The sequence below is a fragment of the Lycium ferocissimum genome, chromosome 9 (assembly GCF_029784015.1).
Source record: "Lycium ferocissimum isolate CSIRO_LF1 chromosome 9, AGI_CSIRO_Lferr_CH_V1, whole genome shotgun sequence".
Taxonomy (NCBI): Eukaryota; Viridiplantae; Streptophyta; class Magnoliopsida; order Solanales; family Solanaceae; genus Lycium; species Lycium ferocissimum.
This window is the reverse complement of record NC_081350.1, coordinates 34,287,813-34,303,354: the sequence shown is the minus strand read 5'-3', so window position 1 is coordinate 34,303,354 and position 15,542 is coordinate 34,287,813. Positions and strand designations below refer to the sequence as shown.

The window sequence follows — 15,542 nt, the reverse complement described above, 5'->3', positions numbered from 1 at the left end:
AAATTGTGATTTCTTCACTATTTCACCTTTCGGAGGAAAACCTTGCTTTGAAGTAACTTGGAGTTTGAAGTGATTTTCATGATCTAAGGTATATTTTAATTTCCTTTTGATCTTTTTGAACTTCTACAAGTAATTGATCATAGAAATTGGTGAAAAACCCCCATAGAACAAGCTCTTCTATATTCTTATGAAACTTTCATGAACTTAGCTTATTTGTTGGGCTGTTTTATATGGTTTTGTTGTGTTGTTTGGAGTTATGGTGATATGGATGGGATCATATTGAAGAGGAGAAGTGGAAAAGTAGAATTTGATAGCGTTTATCTTGGAAAATTTCGCTACAAAAAGTGGCCTATAAATTCATGCCCAAGTTGCTCGATTAAATGTCTAAATGAAGATTTCTATAAGCTATGACCTTGGTTTTGATCTTGAATAGTCCGTATTATGTAGGAAATCGTTCGTAAGGCGTTCGAGGACTCGGGAAACATATATAACTACATCGACGAGGTATGTAGGGATTTCTCTTCTCTTTTGTGGCATGACTAGAACTCGACGAACGTTTCATTGATACATTCATTTCGTGAAGACATAAGTCGATCATATTCTTTTACTTGAGCAGCCCTTTACTTCATACATGACTTATATTAAAGCGCTGTCCATATTTCCATGTTTCTTTGGTTATCGATTGAAATGTTTTCATAAAACTTGAGTCGGGTGTATCCCGAATTGGTTAAGCTTACCTCTTCTCCAAAATAGCTTGTATTAAAGTGTATTCCCGCATCCTTATCTTTCTTATCCATCACTTAAAGATGACGGACCTTCCATAGATATAAGTTTCCACTAAACATGAGATAAATACGTTTCCTTGTGATGGACTAATCTTTATTTCATATATGATTGCATCAAACGCCTTTCATGCTTACATATCTCTTTTGGCCACCGAATTGGAATGTTCCGCTAAACTTGGATTGATCATATACCATCCGAATGAGTTGAACTCTATTTCATGTGTAACTCATACCAAGTATCTTACATGTTCTCCATGTGGTTGTCTCTTGAATTGAAAGGTAAAAAACGTAACGACAATAACGATAGTCGAAGGCTAACGACGATAGGTCACTCCGACTCTTTTTATTATATCTCTTCTGAGGTCAATCTTTCATTGCACTGATATATATATATATATTTATTTTCATTACCGAGCCGCGCTATAGTCGGCCGGGTAGGCACTTTTATGTGCACCTTGACATGTTTCTTTCTTTACCGAGCCGTGTTGTAGGCGGCCGGGTAGGCACGTAGCTGTGCACCTAGATGTATTTCTTTCTTTACCGAGCCGTGCTGTAGGCGGCCGGGTAGGCACGTAGCTGTGCATTGCCACTGATCATTTGGGCAGAGACGATGTTATGATGATGAGCTCACCTCACAGAGGGATTTATTATTGTTATATGATATGATATATGGCTCCACAGTGAGGAATGATTTTATGAGCATGTATTTACATTTATGTCATGGTTATGGTCTCCCTCAGTGGCCTCGTTCAGAGTTTCAGGTTGTCTCTAGATCTCTTCCCATGATTTATATCTCTTATGCTTATGTTATGTTTACGCTTACCGCCTTACATACTCGGTACATATTTCGTCTTCGAAGCACCGCGTGCGCTCGTGATCATGCCTTGGTACGGTAGACGATTGGTATACCTTTCTCGCAGGATACCGCAGTTCGGCGAGGGGATGTTCGCACTCCATTCTCAGGAGTTCTTTGGTCGAGTCATCAAATAGGATGCATGCATGTGTGTGTGTATATATATATATATTACGAGTATATATATATATATATATATATATATATATATATATATGATGCATTTATATATATATATATAGGCTTGCGGACTATCGGCCGGTGTACGAGGTATTGTGTTTGGCCTTGCCGGCCTTCTGACTGGTTGTCTTTCTTGGTTGTGGCCTTGTCGGCCCTAGTTATGCATATATGTGTTGTTGGGCCTTTTCTGCTTACAGGTTGTTATGATATACTTCTTACTCTTTTTATTCAGTGGCCTCGTCGGCCTATGATTCACGTTATAGATTTTAGATATCACAGTTGGTTCGCTCGGCCCCTTCGGGTGCCGGCCACACCCCCAAGGTTGGGGTGTGACAAATTTGGTATCAGAGCAGATCTATCCTAGGGATGTCTGTAAGCCGTGTCTTGATTATGGATGTGTAGCACGCCACATTTATAATCAGGAGGTTACGGGGCATTTAGGATGTTGCCTTCATTGGAATCTAGATCGTGCGGATAGAGCGGAGTCATAAGTATTTGAATTACTATTTCTCATCTTGTCCTTCTTTTTTCAGTAATGCTGATCTGAAAGAAAAGTACAGTTAAGAGAAACTGAACACGGACGCCGGAATAAGGTATTAGTCGCTTTCCACCCTCTAATGTGAATCTAAGAGCTTCAGAAGTTACTTTGTAGCAAAGTAAAGAGGTAAGGAGTTGACCAAAGGCAGTCAAGGTATGATCTTTTGTCTATGATTTTCGATGAGCTAGTATGACTATCTAAGGTATATCTCCGATAATAACTTACGAGGCGATGATCAGAATTTGTAAACCCGACTATTGAAGTTATTTGTATTGTATTTGGGTTGCCTTGACTTCATTAGATTTGAAAATTTGTATTTGATTGTTGATGAGATTACGTAATATTTTAAGATGTATATAGTTAATACAAGATGTAAGTTGAAGGAATAGATGATGATGTTGTGTTATAAACAGGTATTATATGAGAAGTTGACAGGTCGAACTTACTTTTGCTATTCAGAGTCGTAAGAAATATTGTTAGGTTGTGATTTGGTATTGTGGAAGATGTTCCAAGGTAAGATCTCCTTTCCTCTTTATATGTGTGATTCGATGATGTCATAAATCTAAGATGGGAGAAACGGATACATGGTGTACTTGAACTGATAATTGTATCATGTGTATATGTGGAGCGAGTTTTGTTATATTGAGTGGTTGGAAATGTGACGTATATGTATTCATGCGTGGCTTGATAGTGTAAAATAAATTTTAAAAGGGAGTTAGAAGGGGTTAATACAGTAAAACTATGTTAAAGCAGGCTCACCGTTCATCCGCTAGTTGATACACTTCTTTATGTTGAGAATAGTATTGCTTCTCTATTGTGGATTTGAATTATAAGGAATTACCCAGGAATGGAGGACATTATGGTAACAATAAGTGAAGGAAGAATGAGAGAGAATGGGCGACTCGATGAAAGTGAGTGAAAGGGGAGCGATGCAGAATAAAGTCGATGACTCTATGAATATAAGGTAATGCGATTACCATAACAGGAATCTATAAGTCAGAATAGTTAAATTGTTTCGGGAAAGTTTTAGGTTCATAGAACATCGAAAGCGAGTTTCGACGGAAGTTCCGCATCTAATCGCAGACCAAGATAACCTACGGCCACCAAGACAGCACCTGCGAGACACAAGAGCGAGCCTGCGGAGCCGCAGGTGGCGTCGCAGACCTTGACAGGGAGTAAAGGTCGATGTTTTATTTTGGGGCTTATATGACGATCACTTAAGTTATAATTGGAGACCTGTGCTAATGCGCGTGTGAAATTTGTAGATGATGCCTTCAGTAGGAGTGGTGAGGAAAAGAAACAGGACTGGCAGGAGGAGATGTTATAACAAAAATCTTCGATTAATAGGAATACGAAGGAGACCATGACATGAAGGGATTATAAACATATAGGAAATAGGTGACGATAGGGTGTTTGAACAAGATTCCTGGAGTAAATAAAGGATTAAGGTTAATAGAAAGATAGAAAGGGAACGGGCTAGATACGATAAATATAACGACAAGAATGGACAAAAAGGATGATAACGGTAAGAATCGAAATAGCAAGGTGGCGAGCTACATAATCCTAATCAGCGGACTTGGAAGCCTGATGAGATGAGGTTAGAAAACAAAATGCCTCTAGAAGAAATGTGAGCTTTATGGAAGAAAAATCAACATTTACAAGGTATCTTGAGAAGAAATTGAAGTATGAGAGATTCTGTAAAACGAATAAGACATTGATAGCTTGTAAAGAATATAGATGTGAGAACGAATAGCAACAAAGGAATAAGAAAAGTGTGACTCATCCAAGACAATATCTTGCATGAAGGGTTAAGTTAAAGTAAATGGATGTTTTGATAAGAAAGGATAAATGCAAAAGGGGAAATGAAAAGCATCGCAAAATGAACAATAGTCACCAACGGGTACGAGAGAAAATATATCAGTATATATGTAAATATGGGGAGTTCTCGCAGTAAGAGGTTGACTATGAAGGATAATTAACTGAGGACGAAATGTTAAAAGACATGGATGCTATCTCTACACGAAAGGGTAAAGCAAGAGTTTCTTCGATACGAGGGATGTGGTGAAGGAAAGTAGTTGACACACAAGGAAAATCTTTGAAAGAATAAGACGATAGGAACAGAAGTTGTAATAAAGTGAAGTCTTTGGCTACATCGGGGCCACTGTCCCGACCAGTTGATGCATATTAGTGCTCTTAGAGGCTTACAGACTATCAGTCAGTGTACAGGTATTGTGTTTGGCCTTGCCGGCCTTCTGACTGGTTGTCTTTCTTGGTTGTGGCCTTGTCGGCCCTAGTTATGCATATATGTGTTGTTGGGCCTTTTCTGCTTGCAGGTTGTTATGATATACTTCTTACTATTGTTATTTAGCGGCCTCGTCGGCCTATGATTCACGTTATAGAGTTTAGATATCACAGTTGGTTCGCTCGGCCCCTTCGGATGCTAGGTGCCGGCCACACCCCCAAGGTTGGGGTGTGACAATAACTTAATTATAGTATGTAGGATTTGATGTAACACTGGAACAACTAATCTCACTATTAAAAACATACTAATTTTCAATAAAATTTCTTGAAGAAGTTGTTAGAAATTGGCTCATCGGAAGCTTTTTCGGTAATCATTCTATCGGAAATCCCAGTTGGATTTTTTTTCCTATGTATTAAGAACAAGAAAGCTAAACTTAGCAAGAAACTATAATTTGATTGAATAAATTGAAGCAACTCTTTAAATGTTTTGGACTTCTAGCTATGTAAGATTAAAAGGAAAAATGAATTTAGAAATCATATTGAATGTTTAACCCAATGTAGGATTTTTCCCCTAACATTTCCAACTTAGGGGACGCTTTTGTGTACTATAGTAAACTTTGGAGCTGTTTCTAGAAGTCACACTAAAACTAGGACCAAAAGGTAAAATGAGAAGTATCTTAACGACGTCGTTTGGACATTAAACTGAATCACAAAATCTCTACTAGGGATTAGCCAAAGAACATTGAACTGAATCACAAATCGTTGAATTCCGAATTGAACCATCGCCGAGAAACGAACGGTCACGATCATCGGAAAAATGGCTGGTAGATTAAGCAATGCAGCTACACGCATCATGGGCGGAAACGGCGTCGTTGCACGCGCCGCCGCATCTTCTCTTCGTACACGCGCCGGTATGGGCCTTCCCGTCGGCAAACACATTGTACCTGATAAGCCGGTAATAAACACTACTATAAATACACAGTACTTATAATTTCTTAGATTCAATTGTTTTTTTTCTTTACTTCATAAGATATTTTATTTGATTGACAAACCCTAATTGTAATTGTAGCTTCAAGTGAATGATGAACTTATATGGGACAACGGTACTCCTTTTCCTGAGCCTTGTATTGATCGAATAGCAGATACCGTTGGAAAGGTTTGATTTTTTTTAAAATTTTTTTATATTTAAGATTTGTTTTTTCAATTCCCATTGTTTTCATTTGTTAATTAGTTATAATGTGTATTGAAGATTTGATTGTTGATTTTGGAAAGGTTATATATTCTGATTAACTGATTTACAATCTTAATTTTGATAGTAGATTAAGCATTGAAGATTTAATATGTGAAATTTGAAAATGTTATATCTGTTGGAAAGGTTTGCTTTTTTTTTTTTTGTTTTGTTTTTGATCCCATATTTTCATTTGTTACTGTTTACAATTTTCATTTTTTGATAGTCAGATTAGTTTTAATGTGTATCGAAGATTTGATTGCTGATGTTTGAAAGGGTAGATATTCTGATTATGATTCCTATTTGAATCCCATGTTTATTGTTTTTACCATTTACAATCTTAATTTTTGATAGTAGATTAAAACTTGACGATTTAATATGTGAAATTTGAAGATGCTATATCTGTTATATCCCAGATACTGCTAACGCGGGATGCTTTGTGCACCGAGCTGCCTTTTTTAATGTCTTTTAATCCACAGCTCATTTTTCGCCGTTTAGAGATTTCAACTTTTTATTTTTGTTGGTAGTCATAATTATAATCTGAAACCTGAAGATTTTACTATGTGAAATCTGAGGGTTTTATCTCTGTTGGAAAGGTTAGTTCTTTTGAGAGTCAATTCCTCAAATGGTCACTCAACTTAAGCAAATTATCTAGTAAAGTCATTTATCTACCCTTTGTTCCTCATATAGTCATTGAAGTTTATACATTTGCCTTACAAAGTAACAAGGGGTAAAAGTCACTTTACAAATAAAAGAAAAAGGGTCAAAGTAGTTCCTTATGTTTGCATTTTCAACTAAAATAGTCTTATTCTTTAACATAAAAAACTAAGAACCTTTTAATGATACAAAATAATACAATTTTAGTTCAACTCTAATTATGGTATTAAAAGTAATGAAACACACAAAAAATTGTGACTAATAATTTTAGAAATGAAAAAAAAACTTTTTCATTTTATCACTTTTAAAAGAAGAATGTGAAATAGCCTATATGTACTTTATTTGCTTGGAAACTTAGGAGTTCAAAAATAAAATAATATTTTCTATTCACTCATTTTATGAGTAATCTTTATTTTGATAAAATAGTTTAAATTAGTTTCTTCTACGGTAGAAATTATTGCCAGGACATTCATAATTAATAAGGAAGAAGATGAGTTCCTTCAAACAAAAAAACTAGGTCCTAATAGGAAAAAGTCATATGTAAAATTAATCGTAAAGCATTTTTGTAAAGAAAAACACATAGATGCATATATAAGGATATTATCCTAATAATATAAGTCATTCGTCACGTGAAATAAGGAGATTCTATATCATCATTGCGTACTTCAATTTTTTTTTTTTCAATCTTGTAATATTATTTGGGTGAAAATTATTTCCCCCCTACAACCCTGCCAAAAAAATTAAATAGCTCTCGCAACTTCAAACAATAGTTGTTCTTCCCTTTATCTCATTTAAAATTTTTAGCATATTAACACTCTTCCTTTTTTTTTTCTTTTTTTTTTTTTTTAAACTTTTTTTTCTTTTTCTTTTTAATAATCTAGATTATGAACTTACCTATATGACGAACACAATCTAATTTACGAAGTAAGAAAGTGAAAAATAGTTGGAGGACTATTATTTTTCGGTGTTAAAAAATAAGGGATGTTTTAACTCAAAGTCCAAAACTTAAGGGACTACTTTGGCCCTTTTTCTTTTATTTTTAAAGTGACTTTTGACCCTTGTTACTTTATAAGGCAAATGCATAAACTTCAATGACCATATGAGGAACAAAGAAAAGATAAATGACTTTAGTAGGTAATTTCCTTAAGTTGAGTGACCATATAAGGAATTGACTCGTTCTTTCGACCGAAGATTTATATTTGATCGCACTTTTCATGTTTTTTTTTTTTATAGTTAATAATTATAAGTTTTTCTTTTTTGTTAGTCAAATTAATTATTAACGATATTTGAAGATTCTTTAATTGCTTTTAATGTCAGTATGAGGCATTGGCTTGGTTATGCGGTGGATTGAGTTGTTTTGCTGGGCTTGGACTGTTAGCTGTTTGGAATGACAAAGCCTCCAAAATCCCATTTGTAAGTCTACATTTATTGAATTCTATTTCAGTTTTTTCATATCAATGTGAATTATAGTTATGCTTTGATGACATTACTATACTATGCTGTGTGAGCTGCACTTTCTTGTGTGTGCTTATTATGGATGGACTTGTATGTTGGTTGCTATATTGACATGTGGCAAAGTTTACTTTAAGTTGTTTGTTGAGCTTGAATGGTAAAGAAAACTCTTTGCAGCTGTGGTTTCTTTGTTGTGTGGCTAAATGGCCAGAATCACATGGTTTTTATTATATTATGTGATCATCTCCTTTTAAGTGGGGAAATCTTTTATGGAAATATTAAGGTGTTATGGCAGAATGATGTCATGCTAGGATTGAAAACCAAGAAGAGAAGTATTACTTGTTCATGGCAAAACTATCCACGTACTTTGGCTTACCAAGCTTAACAAATGCCTAGTCCCCAACTGCGCCACCTGAGCATCTACCTGATTCTCTCGGTGTCCTCACCCTCTGTCAACTCTTCCGCAGTCCTGGGGCACATGCACCTTCAGCTAAACCATCAGTGACAAGGAGGGTTGCCTAAGGCTTTACCACCTATATGCAGTCCAGTAAACCACCTCTAGTTGTAATGCCTTTGGTTATTTCTCCCAAAAAAAGAAAGCCTCCAGTGGGATGGGGAAAATATCTGCAGTGTAGTACTCCAAGGATTGGTAGAGCTAGAATCTGAATTTTTTGCTATCCACCACCTTAAAGATTTAGCTTTTCTTAACCTAAAACATGCACTTCAAGCACTGGTAGCTTGTGTTTGAATTCTCCACCTGGATTTGATCAATTAGAGTTTCCTATCATATGTTTTTTACTTTTTTTTTTTCCCCACGGAAATATTCCTTTGCTACTTCTTCTCGCTAAATTCCTTCTTTTTTACCCTGCCTTGCACAAGCTGGAAAATGAAGTCCTGTGGCAATCACTAGATTTTGTTCTTGCTTTAAAAAAATGGTGCTTCCATTCTTCCCAGTGGGAGCATGAGATAAAATAGATAAGAAAAGCTATTCCTGATCTAAAGAATGAGTTGCTATAGTTGAATATTGGAACGCTCAGGTTTGTGTTATTATTTATAAAAGTTGTTTCGATCCCGTTAAAGATAAGGAGGGGAGATATTTGAAGTGAATCCAAATCTTGATCTTTTCATTGCACTTTTCAGTGGGTGCATTCCCCCAACCCATTTGAAGCTATGTTAGTAGAGTTGAAGAAAGAATTTAGTTCGACCCTTATTGCAAATTGTGCTAGCTAAGAGGAAGTGCAGATGATTAACTGGGTAGTATTCTATCTTGAGATGTGAGCATCCCTTAGGTTGTGTCTTTTCCATGCTTAGTCGTTGGCTCAGTAAAGTTTGATTAGAAAGTGAAAAATAAATGTCTTTTCCATACTTAGTCGTTGGCTCAGTAAAGTTTGATTAGAAAGTGAAAAATAAATCAACGCTGGTATTCAAGTTACTTTGCACAGTGTTCCTCTTATTTCTCACTCTCCCCTCTCTCCGATACCTCCTTTAATCAGGTAAAGCATCTTTGTTTTTTATTACAGAAGTATAGGTAATATATCGTTGTTTACCCGTAATATATCTTTACATCTAGATGTCTTTCATATCTTTTTTGCTGGTATAACTTACGTTATTGACATAACAGTGACCTACTCAGAGATTTTGTTAGTTCCTTAAAGTGTGTGTGGAAGATGTCTCGTACTGGAGCTATCTCCTTTTGTATTTTGCATCCTCTGGATGCTGTTTTAGTGAAACCGCCCTTGTTTCATCAAAAGATATATGTTTTTTTACTCGGTCAGATTATAGGTCATTGTAGAAACCCATGGTTTTACTCAAGTAAATATATTTAATTTTTCGTGCTGCAGTGCTAATAGATGATAAATGTTGGATGAAGGACAGAAAAAGGGGCGTCTTGCATCATATCAGGGATAGACTAACTAAATTTTCATATGCAAGTTATTATCTGTTTCCTTTTTATTTTATTTGTGCAGTAAATTCATGCTAGATGTTCTTTACCAATACTGGTTATTAAGGCTGGGCATATTTCGGTTCAAACAGAAAAAACCGACTGAACCGAACTTTTTTAATTTCGGTTTTTTGATGTGTTCGGTTTCGGTTCGGTTTTAATTTATAGGATTTCAACAATTCGGGTCGGTTTTCGGTTTATGCAAATTTTAATTCGGTTAATCCGAAAAACCGAATTTTAAGTAAGCCATATTTTTCATGAAACATATATACATAACAATTAATATATTGGGTTCACTTCTGCCCATGAGTAATAAACTAATAACAATGAGACATATATCCTTTAACATTTGTTAACTACTGGTCAAAGAACATGTAATAACAATGAGCCATATATCATTAACATATAAGATTGGACTAGTAGCAATTTCTTCCTCTGCCATTTCCCATGACCCAGACCATCCCATTACCTGTAGCTAGTTTCTTACTGTAATCTCACTTGTAGGCAGTAGCACTAGTTGCTTTCTCTGTTTGTACTGTTTCCTGTGAGCTTAGCATCCCAATACCTGTAGCTAGTTTTAGCTTATGTTTGTTAAAAATTGCTAGAAATTGTCCAAACTCCTACTTGTAGCTGTGGGAAAGTTTCCATATCTAAACCGAAGAAACCGAACTGAATAAACCGAACCGAAATTGCAAAAACCGAATTGAACCGAAGTTATTTCAGTTCGGTTTCGGTTTCCATTTTTTACAAACCGAAAACCAAAAAACCGAACCGAATTTGTGAATCCGAACAGAACCGACCGAACGCCCAGCCCTACTGGTTATGCAGTAGCTTTCTTTTAGGTTTTTGCGATAATCATAAAGTTTTTCGCTGTTTATTGTGATTTGCTAGGCAGGCATAGATGAAGTCTCATAGCCTTTTGTTTTAGAAATAATATAATATAATGGTTTCAAGTGTTTTTTTTTTTTTTTTTTAATATTCTTTTTACTGATCATCCTCATTGTTGAATGTTTTTTGCTGCCTATATTTGCAACTGTTAACTGTTGGCTCAGTGTTGTTAATTTGCTTTGTGCTATTGTCATAACTACATTGCACCGCTGTCTTCGCTGTATCTATGGAAATTTGTGAAGATGACAGTGTTTTCAACATGTCATATGGTACTATCTGGAGTTTAAGGGTTATTCATTTACAAGATGAAAAAAAGTTCTATTCTTAAAAAATAAAGATTAGAGCATTTAAATTTAAGGAAGAGCATTCGAGATTGCGCTTTGAGCAGTACTGGCACTTATCATTATCCTAAGCTTCAAGGGAAAATCATTTGAGAGAGGTACACATGGCTTCCACCTACTAATGGGGGAATGTCATTGGATCACCACCTTCTTCCAATTAAGGGTTTTGGGAAAGGGGGGCGGGTAGGACACATGGGCTCTCTCCCTTCTTGAATGGTGCAATTAGAGCTGGCTTTCAGTAAATAATGCTAGCTTTTAAAAGTTACCAGTTTCAAAAAAATAATGCTAGCTTTTACCACAATCACTACTTGAGAGTATTCCCATTCTCAAATACAAATACCTTAGGGATTACATACTGTGCCAAGGTGCTTTTACTTCTATTTAGTCAGTCCAAACTGCTTGCAACCCCCCTCATCATTTCATCATCATAAAACTTTTGCCTTTAACTTTCCCTGTCATCTTCATTTTTGTTGGCTGACCATTTTCTTACTTTTTCTGTGACCTCTGTTTTTGGTATGAGCAGACCCCAAAGGTCTATCCATATGACAACTTAAGAGTGGAGCTTGGCGGAGAACCCTGAGCTTGGATGTAGTTGCTATTGGATCCGCAAATGTGATTCCTGCATTTCTTCTCATGTATCAAATCTCATGTATCAAACTGTAAGGCTTGAAACAATGAAAATAAATCTTGGTTTGACATTTGCAACCAACAAGTTTACACTGGTTTTGCTTTTGGTGATTATGCTGAATTATTTCATATCTGAAAGTTTGATTTGGCTAGTATGGAATGTAGTTATAATCGTAATAGATGGACTGCCTCTTTGATATCTAACAATTGTTGGAAGTATTACTTTTCCATGGTAGCTTAATAAACGAAATTACTGTCGATGATTGATAAGACAATGAACATTCAGCACAGTCGGTATTTCTATTACAGTAACATTTGTTTTTTTTTTTTTTTTTTTTTTTTTTTTTTTGCATTAAACTTTGTCTCGCCGTTCTTTGAATTAAACTTGGGGCTCGTTTAGTAGTAATTAATAAAAGGGTAACAGAAGTAGTCTTTGATTCTTTGTGGAATTTGTCTTAAAAAAGGGTAGGGTGCACCATGTAAATTTGTGTGTACTTTTTCGGCCTACCCATACTTTTTCTTCTTAATGCTCCTCTTTTCAGAGTAACTTGATAAGCATTCTATAATCTGCAGAGCCATCAAATTGGGCCGTTGCAACAAGTCATAACACTAACCATGAATCCTTGAAGATAAATTTAAATGCTACACGTTGGCAAAATGGTTGCCCAATTATTGGGAAATAACGATGAAAGTCAAAATATCAGATAATAATCTTTGATTCTAAACCTGAAAGCTTATGGACCTGTGACTGTAACGCCGCCTCCTTCGGGCTGTCAAATGGGTAACTGGAGTTGATATTGGGTGGTTGCAATGGGTTTCTTACAAAGTTATAATAAATGTTCGAGTGCCACTGTAACTCAATAACTCAACCTGTTTGAAAACTATGTCGGATCACTGACACGAGTATGTATGAAATAATCATGAGTATGTATGAAATAATCATAACTCAACTCAGACAAATAAAGATCCCTTAAACAACTTCGTAGTAAAATTGGGTCAAAAGAAGTTTTCTTTGACCTTTTATTTCATCTTTTAGTTCGAAACTGAGTACCTTTGTGTTGGGTTTTCAAACAGTGAGTTGACAACTATTTTTTTTTTTTTTTTTTGTCTCCCACCCGGTGTCCGATGTCTACACTGGAGTTCAATTATATCAGGATTCGCGCCGAATAAGGCTCATTTCTGGGGTAGCGCTCCCTATCAAGGATTTTTTCATACTTAGGACTCAAACCCGAAATCTCTGATTAAGAGAGAAGCAACCCAATCCACCACACCTCATCCTTTGGTGTTGGGTTGACAACTAGTTGAGCACTCTCGTTACCACATCTCATCCTTTGGTGTTGGGTTGACAACTAGTTGAGCACTCTCGTTTGGCCATTTATGGTCCACAACTTTGGGATAAAATTCACAAGTAGCCTATTTTGAGTCCTTGTAATTTTAAAAAGCACTAGCTAGTATTATGGAGATTCAAATTATATTGGTAAAATTTTTTGAGTCTCAAGGACGTTACCATGGAGTTTCACCTGTGGAATTTGATATTCCATTACAATGGCTATTTTTTTAGAGACATAGCCGAAAAAGGACCATTGAATGCTATTTCTATCCAATATGACGGTTAATTTGGTTTTAACCTATTGTGATCGGCCGGCTAATTGTATAATACATCTTATCTTTTGGACGGTTTGACCAGATTAAAAAAAAATTGGGCAATTTTAACCCCATAAATGTTAAGGTATATTTTCACCATTGGAGGTAACAATCTTCAACCGGGGAAGAATCTACTGAGCTAGAGTCCAGGTAGAGCTATATGGTCCGTAGGGAGTTCAATCTCCATAGTCCGAAAATTTTATGTTGCTAGTAAGGTAAAAATAAAAATTATGTATAAATTGTTGAATCTTCTTGAGATAAGAAGAATTTGTTTTATAGCAACAAAGGCCGTTCGAAGATAGTTTTAAGGTTGGACTTACGAATGTGATCTATTAGTCAATAAAATGGGTGCAAATCTTAAAATCAAGGTTTAAATATCATAATAGAGACAAAAACATTACTTATTTTTTCTATTAGTTAAATGCCTTGATAGATATAGTTACCCAATACTGTACTAATAAAGACGGTAAGTACACAACAGAATAACCGAAACAGGTAAGTTAGCTTATACAGCATCATACTTTTAGAGGTTTGTAGGTTCAAATATGAAGTGCAGGTGCAGTATTCATGCACTCCATAATTCCCAGCTGTACTGCCGACTATATATAACAAAACATACTTAGAAAACAACTTAATTTAATTTTAGGCTTAATGCATGTTTGACCCCATAAAATTGTCTTCTTCTTCTTCTTTTTTTTTTTTTTTTTTTTTTTTTGGCACCTCAATTAAGTGTTGTTCCTATTGAACCCCTGAACTTGGCCTCAAATGTGTCTATCAAACATAATCTAACTTACGTAACATATATGGTAAGTTTCAATTTTTTTTAGCCTTGCGCGTGATTGTCAATCGCATCGTACATGGAAAACTCAACCAATTAAAACACTCCATCCATTTTAATTATACATCGGATATTAAGTTTTGGTTTTGGTTTTTAATTTTCAGTTTGGTTTCCAGTTTTGGTTTCTTATTTTTCAGTTTTGGGTTTTTATTTTCCAATTTTGGTTTCTTATTTTTCAGTTTTAGTTACCAATTTTGATTTCTTATTTTTCAGTTTTGCTATTTGATTGGGTTAAGTGGTGTTTCTTCACTTGTATAACACAGTAACACACTTTTTTCTATTTGATGTGTATAATTAAAATGGGTGGGGTGTTTTAATTGGTTGGATTTTTCAAGTAGGATGCGATTGACATTCACACGCAAGGCTAAAAAAAAATGAAACTCACCATATATATGCTATGTAAGTCGGATTACATTTTGATAGTATTACATACTGAGGCCAATTCGGGAGTTCAATAGAATAACACTTAGTTGAGGTCTTGAAAATGAAAAAAAGGATCAAGTTTAGGGGGCCGCATATGCATTAAGCCTTAATTTTATATGTTCGAATCTTAGGTTTTTCTTCCGATATCTCTGACTGGTAGAGTGGATCTAGCTTTTATCTACGATTTCATCTGGTTAGTAGCATTTATTCAAAGTTGTACTAAGAAATTCAAATATATAAATATTTAATTGTCAATCAAGTTATTATTATAAATTAACTTGATGATATTTTAAGAACACATAAATTTCAAATTCTAGCTTTATCTCTAGACACACGGAAGGATGCAGCATGGCTTTAGTAAACCGTGCCTCGAGGGCACGTTTACTTGTCATATCAAAGTATTCCCTTTTGAGTCTTTACAAAAATCTTAGATATTTCTTTGATGGAGCTACTCATAGTTCATAACTTACACACGTACTCTCTCATTAGGGTACAAAAGTTCCCAGTCAATGCATTCATTTTGTTTTTACCGGCGTGGAAAAAAATATTAAAAAAGACTTGGTTTTCAACCAAATGGAATTCCGCGTTACATTTTATCGCATTGTTGCAACTTGGAAAATTCTTTTTGAGTGAACGTGTGGTTTTTCTCCCCCACATTTAGGTCTTCCAGCATAGTCAATAAATTGAAAGCACATCCCTTGATTAGGGTTCATGTGAATACACAAATTTTATATTTTCAATTTTGTTTTAATTTCTTCATTTTTTTAATTACTAAGGCACCGGTCTGGTGCCAACCTTTTGGGCCAATAGCAACTTTTTTTTTTTTGCGGATTGTCCTTCAGTTGGGGTGGTCTTTAATTTTTGTCCTTTAAATTGATTAAAAAAAAAAAAATCGCAATGCAAAT

The 15,542-nt window shown here is 35.3% G+C and overlaps 1 protein-coding gene across 2 annotated transcripts; it reads left to right on the top strand.

Annotated features, from left to right (window-relative positions):
• Nucleotides 1-5,291: 5,291 nt before the first annotated feature.
• LOC132030395 (NADH dehydrogenase [ubiquinone] 1 beta subcomplex subunit 8, mitochondrial) lies at nt 5,292-12,025 on the top strand. 2 transcript variants are annotated; one of them, XM_059420018.1, is made up of 5 exons: nt 5,292-5,552; nt 5,667-5,753; nt 7,800-7,895; nt 11,629-11,723; nt 11,864-12,025. In XM_059420018.1, exons 1-4 carry the CDS (start codon nt 5,415-5,417, stop codon nt 11,683-11,685), a joined length of 378 nt encoding a protein of 125 aa, XP_059276001.1. In that variant the 5' UTR covers nt 5,292-5,414; the 3' UTR covers nt 11,686-11,723; nt 11,864-12,025. The 2 variants fall into 2 exon arrangements, with proteins under 2 accessions (XP_059276001.1, XP_059276000.1); XM_059420017.1 differs by having other exon boundaries at nt 5,293-5,552; nt 11,629-12,025.
• Nucleotides 12,026-15,542: the final 3,517 nt, after the last annotated feature.

Excerpts from the sequence above, each read along its gene's own strand:
- LOC132030395 (XM_059420018.1), top strand. The coding sequence starts at position 5,415 with ATGGCTGGTAGATTAAGCAATGCAGCTACACGCATCATGGGCGGAAAC. Across the intron at positions 5,754-7,799 it reads TAGCAGATACCGTTGGAAAG|TATGAGGCATTGGCTTGGTT; the intron begins GTTTGATTTTTT and ends TTTTAATGTCAG. Across the intron at positions 7,896-11,628 it reads AAGCCTCCAAAATCCCATTT|ACCCCAAAGGTCTATCCATA; the intron begins GTAAGTCTACAT and ends TGGTATGAGCAG.